The sequence below is a fragment of the Eschscholzia californica genome, unplaced genomic scaffold, assembly GCF_041429995.1.
Source record: "Eschscholzia californica isolate CP2 unplaced genomic scaffold, dmEscCali1.0.p SCAF_3, whole genome shotgun sequence".
NCBI classification, from domain to species: domain Eukaryota; kingdom Viridiplantae; phylum Streptophyta; class Magnoliopsida; order Ranunculales; family Papaveraceae; genus Eschscholzia; species Eschscholzia californica.
In genome coordinates, this window is record NW_028238420.1 from 203754 (window position 1) to 221534 (window position 17781).

The 17781-nt window shown below is 38.3% G+C and overlaps 2 protein-coding genes across 11 annotated transcripts; both read left to right on the forward strand.

Annotated features, from left to right (window-relative positions):
* Positions 1 to 1331: 1331 nt before the first annotated feature.
* Positions 1332 to 6828, forward strand: LOC147547392 (uncharacterized). 10 transcript variants are annotated; one of them, XM_086664934.1, is made up of 16 exons: positions 1332 to 1712; positions 1827 to 1900; positions 2068 to 2279; positions 2395 to 2516; positions 2626 to 2713; positions 2818 to 2903; positions 3321 to 3402; positions 3512 to 3625; positions 3705 to 3797; positions 3891 to 3989; positions 4101 to 4208; positions 4301 to 4360; positions 4495 to 4557; positions 4719 to 4784; positions 4892 to 4996; positions 6517 to 6828. In XM_086664934.1, exons 1-15 carry the CDS (start codon positions 1700 to 1702, stop codon positions 4977 to 4979), a joined length of 1368 nt encoding a protein of 455 aa, XP_086521060.1. In that variant the 5' UTR covers positions 1332 to 1699; the 3' UTR covers positions 4980 to 4996; positions 6517 to 6828. The 10 variants fall into 10 exon arrangements, with proteins under 10 accessions (XP_086521060.1, XP_086521061.1, XP_086521066.1 ...); XM_086664935.1 differs by having other exon boundaries at positions 6523 to 6828; XM_086664940.1 differs by having other exon boundaries at positions 4725 to 4784.
* A 992-nt stretch (positions 6829 to 7820) lies between these two features.
* Positions 7821 to 16770, forward strand: ATSBT5.2 (Subtilisin-like serine endopeptidase family protein). Its single transcript, XM_086665391.1, has 10 exons — positions 7821 to 7825; positions 7923 to 7930; positions 13304 to 13654; positions 14129 to 14231; positions 14339 to 14900; positions 15008 to 15108; positions 15202 to 15444; positions 15541 to 15655; positions 15766 to 15979; positions 16070 to 16770. The coding sequence occupies exons 1-10, from the start codon at positions 7821 to 7823 to the stop codon at positions 16636 to 16638; spliced, it is 2271 nt and encodes a 756-aa protein (XP_086521517.1). The 3' UTR covers positions 16639 to 16770.
* The last annotated feature ends 1011 nt before the right edge of the window (positions 16771 to 17781 follow it).

Consider the following 17781-nt stretch of genomic DNA (forward strand, 5'->3'; position numbering starts at 1 on the left):
TTGTTTTAAATTATATTAGTTTTTTTTTTCTTTTTCCCTTCCATGTTTAATCTGTTAGAATACAGTAATAATTTGAGAATTAAAGTTATCTCTGAATTTATTTCAGAAAGATACTCTAAAGTGTATCCCTATTTTTTATTAAAACAGGAAGACCAGATTCTTGATTTTTCATAATACCAGTAAATCAACATCCACCACCTCCAATGTTGCCACTAGGAGTTGGTAGGACGTCGAAGATGGAAGTTGTCGTTGATGAATTCAACAAAGTTTGTGTGGACAAGAAATGAAATTGTAAAAAAAAAAAAAAAAACAAAAACAAAAAGAAATGAAATTGTAATAAGTGGTTATTTGAAACAAGGGGACTTGCGGGGGTAATGAAATGAATGTGGCCCAAGGATGAGGGATATACTGTGATGGAGGTCCACGAGCCTTCTGAACTTTACGGTGTGGGAGAAATCACACGGTGACACTCCTCAAACACTCCACTCTTTAGTAAAAAAAAAAGTAATTTTGTAAGAAAAAAAAAGTGTTAAAAATGGTCCGATTGTAGCGGTCGACCACAGGGTAAAAGGTGACTTGGCCATGCCCAATTAGTCAATCTTTGAGGAGAGAGAAACGACCCGACCAATTTGCAGTTGCCCATGTCACTTTGCGGGGCGACCCCGAAAATGAGCGGTTTAGCACTTCTCTTCTTAAAAAGGGAAAAAATCGTCAAAATGAAACAAGTTTAACCTACTTGTTTTTAGGGTCCACAGGTTTTAGGCCCAACATAAAATTCAAAAAGGGATTAAGGTCCAATCTTCCTAGAAAATAGGATTTTAGTCTTTTTCCCCTTTAGAAGAAACATTGTTGATACATAGTGTGTTATGTATGCCACACATAAAAAATGAAATAAAGTACATGAAACATTGAAACTTTAACAATAAATAACACGTTATTTATGAAACAAAACAAAAATCAATAAACAGAAAAACACTGTAACTTTGACATCTAGACATACTTTAACCATACTAAATGTGTTTTGTTGTAGAAATATACGTAATTGATACAAAATAATGTGTATATTGCGAAACAGATAGTAAGTTTGAAATCAATCGAAGAAATTTGAAAAAAAAGAAAGAAAGATAATTTTGAAGATTGATTTTCAAAAGTGGGATTTTCCTTATATAAAAGGTTATAATGGGTATTATGATTAAATAGAAATGATAGAGATCTGTTTTTCTATAGAGATGAGTCAAAGATGGGTCAATTTGGACAAAATATCAAATTATAATTATTATTTTGGGCTAAAATCTTATATTAATATTAGGGTGGACTAAATGTGTTTAGGTGTAGATTTTTGGACTAGAAGCCCAAAAATGACTGTTTTTATTCACCGGGCAAAATAGAGTTTAGGTATGCCCCATCTTGATGAGTTGGCCAAAATGGAATTAACCCGTCGCCTCTTTTATTAGTCAGTCTTTGCAGAGGAATTCGAACCGGCAAAAGATAGATCATCTGGTTGTTACTGGTCGCTCATTCCCACCTTTACCTCATCCATCATTATTATTCATTGGGAAGGGATGAATTCTCCAACTACGAAGGGTCTCTTCTCATTCCAATTCATTAGTAACTACACACCCCACTTGTTTAAATCTCATCGACTTCGTCTTGTAACCAGCACAAGTCGAACATCACCAGTAACTACATACAACCAAAAATGGCGTTTTGGGGTAACAACTACTACTACTCTTTCTGCTTCTATCACTCCTTTCATGTATCTTTTTCTTTCTTCTTTTTGTTAGTTCAAATTTATTTATGATTATGATTTATGCTTGAAATTTCAGGTGCTGAAGTGACAAGGGACAAGCCTTATACCCTCCCATTCACTGGAACAAAACGGAGACTCCGTATTTCCAGGGTAAATTTCCATCTTGTGTGAATATTTACTTCACTGTTATAGAATTACTACCCAAGGCTTTTCTCATATTTCAATTATTGTTTTACCTTTATTATTATTCTTTATATGGCAATTAAATCCAATTTGAAGGAACACTTTTTGTATATGTATTTTGACATTTTGGACAGGCAACACTTCTTGTAAGCGTCAATCCCTGCTTACTCCAAGCTAGGAATTTGGTTTATATTGTTGTCGGAAATCAGAAACCCATACTCCTATGCTGCCTTTCTTTCGACACAGGTGTGTCTTGCCCGTTGGAAGTCGAGTTATCTGAAAGTGACGATATTTTGTTCACTGTCGATGGTTATGAAATGGTGTATCTTGTTGGATATTTTCCCCGGTTAGTATATACATACATATTATATACTATTATTTGTTGCTATATAAACTTGTCGTAGTGCTTTCATTTATAATTGAATGGAATTATATGTTTTTTTTGCATTTGAGCTGAGTAGAGATGCAGTCGAAGGAGAAAGCAATATATTGGCCAGAGAAGCACCCATTAATAATGTACTTCATATATTTGGGAAAAGCTTATTGGAGGAGGTTATGTCGTTCATTCGACAATCAACAAAAGGCAAGTGCAATATATTTGTCTAATTGTTTAGTTTGAGTACCCATCATTATTAAATTAGACCTTCTAGTTCTGACCTTGCTGTTGTTTGATTTTCGTGTTTGATTTTTAGTAACGAGTGGGAATGTCGATCAAAGGAATGGCCAAGTAGTGTTCTTGGTTGATGACCATGGAACTATACATAAGGGTCAATTAACCAGGTGAATATACAGCTGGACTTTTCTTTCTTCATGTACTCTTTTTGCACTTCTATATCCACTTTGTTGTTAGTTTCGTCTTTGATAGTAATAAATGTCTATTTTAGTAAACCTCGTGGAGAAATTGTGACTGGAAGCACCAACAATAGCTCCATTATGCCGCAATATGTCGATGGACTACCACAAACTGATAGTAAGTTTCATTACTTTATGTTGGGATGTTTATGTTTGTGTAATTCACCTCATAATTGGAAATACAACTTGGATATGCTTCTTTCTTTATTTTATTTTTAGAAATGAAAAATGTGGCACATTTTTTTTTTTCATGCGATTGTTTTGTTTGTAAGTTGAAAAAATGTCTATCGTATTTAATTGACACACAATGGCGGGCAACGTGTAACATTGGGTGTGTGGTTGGGATTATATTTACTAGTTGAGCTTGCTCATTTGAAAATCGTAATCTATGATCGGCTTATAATTCGTTCTTGTTTAGTTTTTTTCTCTTGATACATTAATTTTAAACAATAATCGTCGGAATAAGTAATGCTCTAATATTGTTGTTGTTAAGTGACAAGGTGAGTTGTTTTTTATAACATTCCGTGTTTCTCAGTTACTATTGAAGAACTTGTTGAGATCCCCAAGGACAATGCAAAGGAGAATCAGATAATAGTTGAAGAGTGTGCTGTTAAAGAGTGAGATTTTGTTGATTTACTTTTTTTTCCCTACAATTCAATATTTTTTGGATGTTATTATTCCTCCTGAAATTTTCTTAAACTAACTTTTATGTCAATTGGTTGGCAGAAGTGAGACTGTTGGTGATGGTGTTGGGAAAATGCGAAAGAAAAAAGCGAAGCAAACAGCAATTGTTGTTGAAGAAACAATGGAGAAAAACATCCAAATTCCTGAAGAAAAAGAGTAAGTTTCTTCGTTACCTAGTAAGCTTTCACTCTTTAATGATATCTTTTCATGTTTGATATATTACTTTTCTGATTAGTGTTGAGAAAAAGCGAAAGAAAAAGGCGAAGCAAACAATAACCGTTGTTAAAGAGACAGTGGAGGAACACATCCAAATTTCTGAAGAAAAAGAGTAAGTTACTGCATTACCCAGTGACCTTTCAATCTTTAATGATATATTTTCATGTTGATATATTAGTGCTCTGATTTTGTTAAAATGTAACAGTCTTATAGATGATGATGGTGCTACTAAGAAGGTTACAAAGAAGAAGAAAAATCTTCAGCTTAAGAGAGATGATGACAAATTTGAAGCAGAAAATGTGAAGTAATATGAATATATAATACATATTATTCCATTTTTCTACAATAATATTAATTCTGGTAAAGAAATTCTTTTTATAACATTATTTCAATCTGTCTTTATTTATCAACTAAGGAATAAGGACCAAGACAAAGATGCACGGACTGAAAGTAGAGGAGAACAGATGAAGGAGAAATCTGCCGCTAAGTCCTCAAAAAAATCTAATGATGAAAAATCAGAAAGGTCTATACCGGCTTCTTGATTTGCTTGTGCTGATAAAAATATATATGAATTGATTAAAAAAGTGTTATCTTTTTTTCCTGTTTAACAAGCAGTGAAGCTCTCCAAGGTGGCGATCGTAGTGAGTTGAAAACATCGAAGAAAGAGAAAATAGAGTAAGACCAAATTTCGACATAATGGTGTACCAAATTAGGGAGACAGTTCTTACACTATTTATCTATTATGTACAATTTTTCATCTAATAAATTGAAATCATGTTCATGAATGATAAGACTGCTTTGTTTACTAGCAGGGAAGCTATAGAAGGTGGTGTTAGTCGTAAGTTGAAGACTTCGAAGAAAAGAAAATCGGAGTAAGACTAATTCAAGATACATTTGTACAATTAGAACTTCTTTGCATAGATTTAGTTTAGCAAATTCGAGTGCTGTTTAATTTTTATGACCAATTCTCATCTAATAGATTAAAAATCAAGTTGTTAAAAAGGATATGAATGTGTTTTATGTTTTGGTTAAGTTACAGTGAAGTTGTAGAAGCTGGTGTTACTTCTGACTTGACGACTTCGAAGAAAGGAAAATCAGTGTAAGTTATACAATTTTGAATTAAAGACGACGAAAACCACGATGGAAAATATTGTCTGCTTTTGTGCTTACAGTGTTATTTGATTTATCACTCGTGGGTGGAAGCAGCATAACCACTGGGGTTTCTGCTCCGAAATCTCGTAATGCATTCGGGAAGGAATTAGAGGGGATGCTGAAGAAATCGAAAAAACAATGAGTAGTGCCATGATCAAGGTAACTCTTCATTTGCCATTACAATCTCTTTTAATATTCGATGATTGTGTGTGGTATAGTTCAATTATAATTGGGTTCGGTTTGATAATGTATATCATTTGGCAACTTAGATCTAGTTTTGTATGCATTAGTGGTCAAAACAGGTGTGAAAAACATGACACTGTAGATGAATATGAACAGAAATCATAATATTGATCTGCATATTTAAGCATATAGGCAGAAGCAACTATAGAGGTTTATAGGTAGGTGGTTAACAATACCATTCTAGTATTCAAAATTGTATCATATTCAATTGACACACAATATTGATCTGCTTATTTAAGCATATAGGCAGTTTGTAACTGGAGATATTTATCAGAGTACTCGTGTTAAATGGACTGAATATATAAGGAAAAACAGGTCGACCGACAAAAAGGGCGTGAATCCCCATCCAACTGTTGGATTCTCGGCAATTTTTCTCTTGATGATAGCGAGGTCAATCCAGCTTGTTGGATGTTGATTCACGTCAAATCGGTCTCCCTATCACGGTTGCAAATAATTTAAAATATGCCACTAAAATAATAGATAATTTTATATCCTTGGTGGAAGCTAATACATGGGAACTCGGCTGACATCAAAACGGTAGGTTTTTCTATGCCACCTAATTTCTTGGTAATGTTGTGTATTCACAATTTAGTCTTACATAGTTTTTCTTATTGGGTCTGTTATAATGGAAAAAAATAAATAAATCAAAGAACCCTTAGCCAACTGATTTCTTGCTGCAAAAATTTCTTTTAACTTTGCGTTGAGCCATTGACTAATGTCTACTGATCAAGTTGAGACCTAAATAAAATAAATATGCTTTTGTTTAGGTTATATTCTCCCCATTAGAATATCCAAATCTTTTGTTTATTAATTCTTAGTCAAGTGTTTGAGATTTTCTAATTGTGTGGGACTGATATTGTTTCTAAACGAGTGATTAAAAGGGTCCATATCTAAGCGCACATTATCCTTCAGCTAAGTTACTTGCTACCCTGTCTAAGTAGTTGATAACAGAACTATATAGTCTAGAGGCCATAATCATATCTGTGGGAGTTATATAAGACACTAATCGCTAACTGATGATGGTTTTAAACATCAACTTCCTGGTGATCAACAATAAATTGGTGATAGTTGAATACGATACTATTATTATGTACAAGAACTCTCTGTTCGATGTGAAATTTCGTTTTGAAATACATCCTTCTGCCACTTCCATGTACCAAAACACAAACACCTGTGCGGGTTTGTTCATTAGTTCACTGCAGCAGTAAATACGAACCTTTTATGATGAAGCTACAGCTTTTAAGCTGATTTTGATGTGTGAATATTTGGTGAGATTGAAAGAACATTAGAGAGTATTGAGTTCATGATGGTTCAATGTTTTGCGCTTATAACAATGTAAATAGAAGTCTTGACATGTTTGATATTGAGCATGTCCTAAATTTTGAAAAAGGCACTAATAGTGTTCTTTGTTTTCTTTTTTTGTTTGTATGGCACAGGGGTAGGATGGAGCTTTGCTGAAATGATGATGTGTTATTGGTGTTTTTGTGTTTTGCTGGCGTACAATACGAAAAAAAGGGATGGGAGGATGAAGTTTTTTTTTGTTGAAAGGATGGGAGGATGAAGTTAGTAGTTTATTTTGATTTTATGTTGAACAGTTATTAGTACATGCTGAAGTTGGTAGTTTATTTTGACAGAATTTTATGTTTATGTTGAACAATTATTAGTCCATGCTCTTCTTTTGTCCTTCCTGGCATGTGAATTTTATTAGACTTCTCTTAAAATGTTTATTTTAATTTGTGCTTTTTAAACGGTCTCAAGGAAAATTTTCTAATTTCGGGATAACACCAATTACTCATTTTCATCTTGACAACCATCACCGACTTCAACCACCACGACAGCACCACCATCTTTCTCTCGGTCCATCTCCATTATCTATAGACCAGAATTGCATGCCCCATAGCAACAGCCTTACTTGAAAGATGAGCACAACTACATGCATGTATTTCTCTGTTCTCATCATTTAAAAGGCATGATCTTGAAGTTACATATTCCTAATAATAATCAAACCAGTTTGTTTCTTAATTTGTTTTAGCAATACAATTTGAGAATCCACCCAACATCACTAACCAATCTCTCTCTCTCTCTCTCTCTCTCTCTCTCTCTCTCTTGGCTTCCCTCATTTAATTTAGACTCCACCAATGGGCACTGGCTGGTGTGGGCATATAGTGGTGGTGAATAGTTTATTAATTAATATTCAATTTGTTGGTTGGGTTAAGAGTGTTGGTGCAGCGTGCAGTGCCTAGTAATACTTGCACCCAACAACGATTCATTTTATCTTCTCACTCGTCATCACGCACCAACAACCACCCCACTACCCCCCTCAGCCCTGCTTCATATTATATATACTCCAAAGTATATATGCTACTTATAATATGGTATTGTACGTTCGATAAGTTGTTGATTCAAAATTAAAGTGGCGATGATGAAGAATAATGGTGGTATTATTTCAATATGGCGGCTTTCTCGTTCTATCGCCGTCTTCGTCTCCTTATTCACTCTTTCTGCAACACTCGATCGTCTTCTCCCTTTCAATACGAATATGATGATTAGAGCCGAGAAAACGGAGAAGCAACACTATATATATGAGGAAGAGATGATGAATAATAAAAGCATGTATGTGGTTTATATGGGAGCAGTATTATCATCCTCATCACAACTAGGAGTAGTTTCTACCTCCAGCTCCTTGTTAAGAGAAGACCACCTTCACCTTCTCGCGTCAGTCGTAAATGTAAAAAACACCATGAGGTACACATATATGTCATGATATTTGTGTTTTATTAATGAAATTGCAACAAATTAACTACAATTTATTCTATTGTTTAATTATATGTTTCTTATGCAGAAAGGAGGGTGTAAGAGGCAGTTTCTAAAAATTGAAGAGGAGGTTTAAGAGGCAGCAATAGGCAGTTTCCAAATTGGGATGGTTTCCAATTTTTTGGCTCAATAGGCAGTTTCCAATTTTTTGGCTCAATAGGCAGTTTCCAATTTTTTGGCTTATAATATATATAAATAGGGGTTGAGTGCTTTGTAATCAACACACCAACACAAGCAACAACAACTCTTCTTTAGAGAGAGCTAAAGAGAGAGAGCAAGTTAGAGAGAAATTTTTTTGTTCATAGTTTTGAGCGGTGTTTAATTTCTCGGTTGTCGAAGATCTAGTATAGAAGGTTAATTCTATACGGTACCATCTTGGGACGAACTTGCGGATTGTGTTAGTCGTCTTCATCTATCCTTCAATAAAGATTTCTTGTTCGCCCGAGGACGTAGGCTTTAAAGCCGAACCTCGTTAAATTCTGTTCGCATATTTGATTTTGGCTTAGCTTTTCGATTAATCTTCATAATCGGATCAATTTCTAGGATAGGTTCGATAGCTTCCGCGACTTTTAGTTCTAACAATTGGTACCAGAGCCTTGTTGAGATTGAACGAAGAGAAGATGGGATCGAGAAGTGGTACGGTCAAAGCAGGGAAATATGAGATAGAGAAGTTCAATGGTAAAAACGATTTTTCTTATTGGCGGATGCAGATGAAGAATCTGTTAATCTCGCATAAATTACACAAGACGTTGACGGGAAAGAAACCAGGAGATATGTCAGATGAGGATTGGGAGGAGTTAGATCTCGAAGCACGGGCTACCATTATGTTGTGTCTTGAGAGGGACGTGGCGTTCCTAGTAGACGGAGAAACAACGGCGGCGGGTGTGTGGTTAAAGCTAGAAAGCAGTTTCATGACGAAAACTTTAACGAATCGGGTCTACTTAAAATCCAAATTATTCACATGTAGAATGGAAGAGGGTTCTTCTATTCAGGAATATGTGAATAGGTTTGACAGGATTATCTCAGATTTGAAGGATATTGATGTTAAGGTTGAGGATGAGGACCAAGCCCTCATATTGTTACTTTCATTGCCTAAATCCTATGAGAACCTTGTTCAAACTTTGATGCTTGTTGGTGATAGTCTAAGCATGGAAGAGACGAGAAATTCGCTATTAGCGGATGACCTTCGTAAGGTTGCTACTAGCAGTATGGCGTCGGGTGGAGTAGACAAAGAACAAGCACAAGGGTTGTTTGTAACGAGGGGGAGGAGTAATGAAAGGGGAAAGGGAAAGGGCGGGAAATCTAGATCCAAATCTAGAGGCTCTTTCAAGAAAACGTGCTTTAGTTGTGGTGAGCTTGGCCACTTTAAAGCGGCTTGTCCAAAGAGAAAGTTGAAGCAAAAGAACGAAGTCTACAAGGAGAAACAAGAGATGCAAGAGGCGGGATATGTGTCAGAAGAGGCGGACGAATGTTTCTCGGTGACAGAGGTGTCTGAGAAGATCTTCGATAAGTGGATGCTTGATTCAGGGGCGTCACACCATATGTGCCCAAATAGGGAGTGGTTTACTACCTATAGGAGTATAGATGGTGGTACAGTTATACTGGGTGATGATAGTATATGTAAAACTGTGGGACTCGGAACAATACGGATCAAGATGCACGATGGAGTGGTGAGAACATTGACGGACGTAAGACACATACCCGATTTGCGGAAAAATCTAATTTCCCTTGGTGTGTTGGAGCGGAACGGCTGTAAGATAATTATAGAGAATGGCTCCATAAAAGTCGTTAAGGGTTCTTTGGTGGTAATGAGAGGTACTCGTTACGGTAATTTATACAAACTTTTGGGGACAACAATTACGGGAAATGTAGCAGTAGGAATCAGTGGAAGGGATCCAACGGCTAGTACGAGGCTTTGGCATATGCGCCTTGGGCATATGTCAGAAAAGGGTCTATCTTTGATGTGCGGGAAAGGCTTGTTGAAGGACATGAAGAAGCCTTGCATGGAGTTTTGTGAGCATTGTGTGTTCGGGAAGGCACACAGGGTGACGTTCTCTACAAGCAAGCACAGGAGCAAAGAGGTGTTAGACTACGTACACACCGATGTCTGGGGACCAGCAAAGTTACCTTCCAAGGGTGGTTCCTGGTATTTTGTTACATTCGTTGATGATCATTCGAGATTTGTCTGGCATTATTTTCTGAAGCATAAGAATGAGGTATTCAACACATTCCTGGTGTGGAAAGCAATGGTTGAGAACAAAACTGGTCGAAAGCTGAAGACGTTAAGGTCGGATAATGGGACCGAGTACACGGATGGGGCATTCAAGGAGTTTTGTAATCAGGAAGGCATTGTGAGGCACTGGACAGTAGTAAACACACCTCAGCAGAATGGAGTCGCAGAGAGATTGAACCGTACACTACTTGAGAAGGCTAGATGTATGCGCTCCAATTCGGGATTAGGCGTAGAATGGTGGGCAGAATCTGTTGCTACAGCTTGTTATATTGTGAACAGGTCTCCACATTCTTCTTTAGATGGCGGCATACCTTACGAGGTATGGTCAGGTGAACATGCAGATTACGGGAGACTTAAGGTTTTCGGTTGTACGGCCTATTACCATGTTAAAGGTAACAAACTTGACAATAGAGCAAAGAAGGCAATTTTCTTAGGATATGCTATAGGAGTCAAGGGTTATCGGCTATGGTGTACGGAAGACAAGAAGTTTGTAATCAGCAGAGATGTGGTGTTTGATGAGTCATCTATGGTAGCTATGGCGAAAGCTACGGTGCCTAGTTGTGGTGTAGTTGGGTCTACTAAAGCTCAAGTAGTGGAAGTAGAAGCCGAAGACCAACGGGTTTCTAGGAATCATGATCAGGTGGAGCATCAGGATAATACTCAGGATGAGGAAATTGATGAACCCGATCATGAGGAGGTTCAAGGGGAAGGTACACAAGTTTTACAACAACAGCAGCAGGATGTTTCGGTACACACTAGGCCGAAACGGTTATATAAGCCGGTACAGAGGTTAGGGTCAGACAAACCTCTTAGGCATTATGGGCAGGCAAATCTTGTTGAATATGCACTCTCGGTGGAAGACGACGAGCCGGTCACCTTCAAACAAGCTATTACCGCGGAGGAAAGAGAGAGTTGGTTGGTTGCTATGCAAGAAGAGATGGAGTCTCTTCACAAGAACAAGACATGGGAGGTTGTCCCATTGCCCGAAGGTAAGTCTGTTATTGGTTGTAAATGGGTGTACAAGAAGAAAGAGGATTCTTCCGAGATCAAGGGTACAAGGTATAAGGCAAGACTAGTGGCCAAGGGTTATGCACAGAAAGAAGGGGTCGACTACAATGAGATTTTCTCACCGGTCGTGAAACATACTTCTATTCGGGTGCTATTGAGTATTGTTGCTCATAGTGATCTTGAGCTGGAACAACTCGATGTTAAAACCGCCTTCTTGCACGGAGATTTGGAAGAAGAAATTTATATGGCTCAACCTGAGGGATACAAGGTTGAGGGTAAAGAAAATCAAGTATGTCGTTTGAGGAAGTCTCTTTACGGATTAAAACAATCCCCTCGCCAATGGTACAAACGATTTGATTTTTTCATGCTAAAGCATGGTTTTCGCAGAAGTGACTATGATTGTTGTGTATACATCAAGAAACTTCGCGAAGGTGATTTTATTTATCTCCTTTTGTATGTGGATGACATGCTTATTGCTTCTCGAAGCATGGTGGAGATAAATAAGTTGAAATCTCAACTCAGTCAAGAGTTTGAGATGAAAGACATGGGCGCTGCAAAGAAGATACTGGGAATGGAGATTAAGAGAGAGCGGTCAAGTAAGAAACTGTACTTGAATCAGAAAGGTTACATCGAACGAGTAGTTTCTCGATTCGGGATGCAGAATGCGAAGGCGGTGTCAACACCTTTGGCACCACACTTCAGGCTCTCGGGAAAACAATCTCCCACTACTACGGTGGAGAAGGATCATATGGATCGTGTACCGTATGCTAGTGCAGTTGGCAGTTTGATGTACGCTATGGTGTGTACTCGTCCGGATATTTCACAGGCGGTCAGTGTGGTTAGTAGGTTTATGGCAAACCCGGGGAAGACACATTGGGAAGCTGTGAAGTGGGTCTTGAGGTACTTGAAGGGTACCGTTGATACGGGTTTGTGCTTTGGTGGAGACACATGTCAGGTAAGCGGTTATGTTGACTCGGATTATGCTGGCGATCTAGATAGAAGACGATCTACTACTGGTTATGTATTTAAGGTACATGGTGCTCCAGTTAGTTGGCGATCGATGTTACAATCTACAGTTGCGTTATCTACTACGGAGGCCGAGTATATGGCTATGGCCGAGGGTGTGAAGGAAGCATTGTGGTTGTGGGGTCTTCTGGATGATCTAGGGATTAAGCAAGAGTGCGTGGATGTATGGTGTGATAGTCAAAGTGCGATCCACTTGGCGAAGAATCAGGTTCATCATGCTCGTACTAAGCATATCGACGTCAGGTATCACTTTGTACGAGATGTCATAGAGGAAGGTGATGTTTCTCTTATGAAGGTACACACAGATGAGAATCCCGCGGACATGTTGACTAAAGTGGTGACGTGTAGCAAGTTTCAGCATTGCCTGGAATTGCTACAAATCGGCTCGTGTTAAGTTGCCCGAAAGGGCGTAATGGCGACAAGGTAATCTCTATGTGAAGGGTTGGTAGAACTACGGTAGGCTTGATCCTGTAAAAGGGTACGTAGGCAACCATGGTCATATGGTGCAGTCGGATGAAGTTGCAAGAAGCAGATATATCTTACAAGGAGTATCCTGGTGTTCGTCCAAAATTTGAAGTATATCAAATTGTGTACGAGGTGGAGAATTGTAAGAGGCAGTTTCTAAAAATTGAAGAGGAGGTTTAAGAGGCAGCAATAGGCAGTTTCCAAATTGGGATGGTTTCCAATTTTTTGGCTCAATAGGCAGTTTCCAATTTTTTGGCTCAATAGGCAGTTTCCAATTTTTTGGCTTATAATATATATAAATAGGGGTTGAGTGCTTTGTAATCAACACACCAACACAAGCAACAACAACTCTTCTTTAGAGAGAGCTAAAGAGAGAGAGCAAGTTAGAGAGAAATTTTTTTGTTCATAGTTTTGAGCGGTGTTTAATTTCTCGGTTGTCGAAGATCTAGTATAGAAGGTTAATTCTATACGGTACCATCTTGGGACGAACTTGCGGATTGTGTTAGTCGTCTTCATCTATCCTTCAATAAAGATTTCTTGTTCGCCCGAGGACGTAGGCTTTAAAGCCGAACCTCGTTAAATTCTGTTCGCATATTTGATTTTGGCTTAGCTTTTCGATTAATCTTCATAATCGGATCAATTTCTAGGATAGGTTCGATAGCTTCCGCGACTTTCAGTTATAACAGAGGGGGATTACCAGTTGAAAGCGGACGAAGCAGAGAAGAGACTTGTCCACAGCTACAAGCACGGTTTCTCCGGATTTGCAGCTCTTTTATCAAAAGAAGAGGCTCGAGCTATTGCAAAGCCGAGCAATAATAACATTAATGGAGGAGAAAGAGTTGTTTCTGTTTTTGAGGATCCTGTCTTTCACCTCCACACCACTAGATCCTGGGACTTCCTTCAACTTCAAACTGATATTGTCATCGACCACCACAGCCACGCTGACAAGCCCCGACACCTTATCAACTCCCCCTTGGTAGACAAGGACTACGCTGGAAGTGGCACCATCATTGGAATACTTGACACTGGTGAGGCATCCCTAGCTAATAACTATGATCTAGTATATATAAGTTTGTGGTTATCCAACTCAAAACCAATTGGCGATGAGGGAAGAGGACCTAAACATTACATTCTTGGTTGCTAGACCAACCTTCTCCCATGTGAGACTATTCTTGCACACCCCTCACGTGTGAGGTTCTTTGAGCCTAACACGTGTTTTCTTTTTTTACTTTTCGGGTGATGTGGAGAACGTGTTGCTTTTAAGCCTATCACGTGTGGGCCTAGCTTTGTTACCATATTAAGTTTGTGGTCATCCAACTCAAAACCAATTGCCTAATGAGTGGAGAGGACGTATATTATATTTTTGGTTGCTAGATAACCTTTCTCCCATGTGGGACTATTCTCAGAGGTAAATACATGTATGCTCCAATAATGAACTGATTTGACTAATCAACTCAAGTACAATATTATTGATCAATGATGGCCAAGCCAAACTGTTTCAGGCATATGGCCGGAATCAGAAAGTTTTTCCGACCAAGGTATGGGTCCGATACCGTCCAGGTGGAAGGGAGAATGCATGCGGGAACATGACTTCAAGTGTAACAAGTATAAATCAACAGCTCGATCAACTTCATATTTTACAGTATAACTCTACTATGTATGATTATTATTCCCATAGATCTAACACAACTTATTACTTTACCCATTTATAGAAAACTGATCGGTGCTAGATACTACGTAAATAACAAAACTACTACTACTACTACTAGTTCATCCGGTTTTAAAGTTGAGGGAGAGATGACAACAAGAGACATAGTCGGTCATGGAACCCACACTGCTTCCACTGCTGCAGGGGCGTCTGTATCCAGTGCATCCTTCTATGGCCTCGCTTCTGGTACGGCAAAGGGTGGATCCCCTCAATCCAGGATCGCTGTCTATAAAGTATGCACCTCCAGCGGATGTCGTGGTTCCACCATCCTGGCCGCCTTTGATGACGCGATTGCGGATGGAGTGGACGTTTTGTCCTTGTCCCTCGGTGCCTCATCTTTCATGAAACCAGATTTCTCCACTGACCCCATTGCAATTGGAGCTTTTCATGCCGTCCAGAAGGGCATCACAGTTGTCTGTTCTGCAGGCAACGACGGACCCACCTCAGGTACTGTTGTGAATGCTGCTCCGTGGATCCTAACAGTTGCTGCAACCACTATTGACCGTGATTTTGAGTCTAATGTTGTCTTGGGTGATGCCTCTTCTGGTGCAAACAAAGTCATCAAGGTAACTAACTAACTACTTAGTTCTTCTTCCAACTTGTTTGATTATCAAATCTATTATTGATTCTGAGAAAACTACATAAAGTTTCATCCTGGCATTTCCAAGTATAGGGTGAATCCATAAATTTCTCCACTCTGAAGAATTCTCCAATTTATCCTTTGATAAATGCTAGTTCTGCAAAACTGAGTTCGAGCTCCGAGAGTGATGCAAGGTGATTAACTAAGACCCGACGTTAACACATATTGTCATACTAAGTAATCTGGTTGGTGGTACACTACACTTACTATATAGTGCTCGTGATCAGAAACTGCAACCCAGATTCACTGGATAAGAGAAAGATAAAGGGAAAGATTGTCCTCTGCGAGCACTCAGATACGAGCTTTACCAAAAGAGAAAAGATGGACGGAGTGAAGGAGGTGGGAGGGGTTGGATTGGTATTGATAGATGACTTGGAAAGAGCAGTCGCTTTTCCTTTCGGAACTTTCCCACTCACTGTTGTCTCTTCAGGGGAAGCAGCTGCAATATCCTCCTATATCAACTCAACCAGGTAATGAATAAAATTACCAGCACTCCATGTTATAGCTACAACTATCATGCCATAAATGAACTTGTGACTAATTAAACGAAATGTCTTTTGTTCAAGAAATCCAATCGCCACAATCTTACCAACTGTAGTTGTGAACAATTTTAAGCCAGCACCTATGGTTGCCTACTTCTCGTCAAGAGGTCCTTCTCTTCAGACCAGAAATCTTCTCAAGGCAAGCCCTGCTAGCTGGCTTCTCTTTTCTTTTTGTTTGTTTTGATCTTTACGTTTCTTCGAGAAGAACAGTTGAACGCCAAAAACGGAATCATAAGTTTGTGTTTGCAGCCAGATATTTCCGCTCCAGGTGTAAACATACTAGCAGCTTGGATGGGAAAAAACGATACCTCAGACGCTCCAGATGACCAGAAGCCATCCCAATTCAATTTGCTATCGGGGACTTCGATGTCTTGTCCACATATCTCTGGAATTGCTGCAACAATCAAATCAAAGAATCCCACGTGGAGTCCCTCTATGATCAGATCAGCCATTATGACAACGGGTAAGAAGGATCTACAGACACATATTTAGCCTCTTTTCTTCATCAAGATTCTGAGAAACATTTTGCTGCCTGTGTGTTGATTATCTGCAGCAATACAAACGAACAACGAAAAGGCCCTGATTACAACAGATTCAAATGTAGCATCAACACCCTACGATTATGGTGCAGGTGAAGTGAATCCTTCTGAGGCACTTCAACCGGGGTTAGTTTACGAAATAAATCCGGAGGACTACTTGGTCTTTCTATGTAACTATGGATACCGAGTTTCCGAAATCAAACTCATATCATCAAATCTCCCTGATGGGTTTGATTGCCCGAAGAATTCTACCAAGGATTTGATCTCTGAACTCAACTACCCTTCCATTGCCATTTCAAATTTTAATGGTAAAGAGACCAAAAAGGTGAGTAGAACAGTCACAAATGTGGGTGTGGAGTATGAAACTGTGTATACTGCTAGTGTGGACTCACCACCAGAGCTTGAGGTGATGGTGGTACCCTCCAAACTAGAATTCTCAAAGAGCAACAATGAACTAAGCTACGAAGTAACTTTCTCCGCAGCCACCTCAACTTCTACAGTAACAGGTGATCGCTTTGGATCGATTACATGGAGCAATGGGAAACATAAAGTTCGTACTACGTTTGTGGTAGCTACCGCCTAACCCGAACAAATTAAGATTCCCTCTCTCTCTCTCTCTCTCTCATTTCCCTGCAGTGTTTGTTGGAATAAAGATTATGATTCCGTTATTTAAAAGTGAGTTAATAGAGATTTAGATCGAAGTAGATTTGTGAAATTTCATCTAAATTTGAGCTGATTTATAAAATATTTTAAAGAGGGCAATATATAAGCAAGCCCATTTGGGAGACACCAAAACGAAATGAAAGAAATACTCCTACCTAGCTAAAGAAAATACTAGAGAGGTATCATCAAAATTGAGTAGTCACTTGAGTTGCAGATCCCTCGTATCATCAAAATTGAGTAGTCACTCGAGTGGAGATCCCTCTAATGCACTCGGACTTTATCTATCTTCAGAAAAAGTCAGTCATACGGATAGTGTTGTGACGAAAAACAAGCAACTAAGAAAAGTAATAAAGAAAGTATAGAATCACACAAAACACAAGAGGTTTAAGTGGTTCGGTTGGTTTCCACTATGATGGAAAGACAAGTTATTAAGATATATCTTGGAGTTTCAGTTTATATAGCCCACAAAAAACTCCAATCCCATCACGTCACTGCTTCTCTCTCTCTCATTTTGAAATATACTGTACATGGATACTATTTACATTGATGACGGCCCAAATAGAAGCTCTGTCTCGGTGATCAACTTTACTTAGTAAGTCTGATCTTGCACGCAAGAAGATCAACCTTACTTCGGACCCAAAAATTTGGTTTCACGATTCGCAAACCAGACTAGATATCAATCCATATTCAAGACACTTTCAATAGATGACGATCATATTCAAAAACTGCCATCCCAAGTGGATTCACCTTACTTTTTGTTAACAAATATTCTTAAATCTTTTTCCAAATTTATTTGCAAGTTTTCTAAAAAATTTATGTGATCTCAGTGGTTTCTCGAGTCAACCTTATAACGAAAAAAAGGCAAATGAATTATAAAAATAAACGATTAAATTAAAATCAATATTTTGTCGTTGAAAATTAGAATTAAAATTTCATATACGTTCATCACATACATACAAGATAAATTAAATTTGTGTTTTTTCTAGTTGAAAGAAATTAAATTTGTGTTAGAGAGGTAGAAATTTTCTTTTGAAAGTTGGGAACCAAAAATCTAATTTAGAGG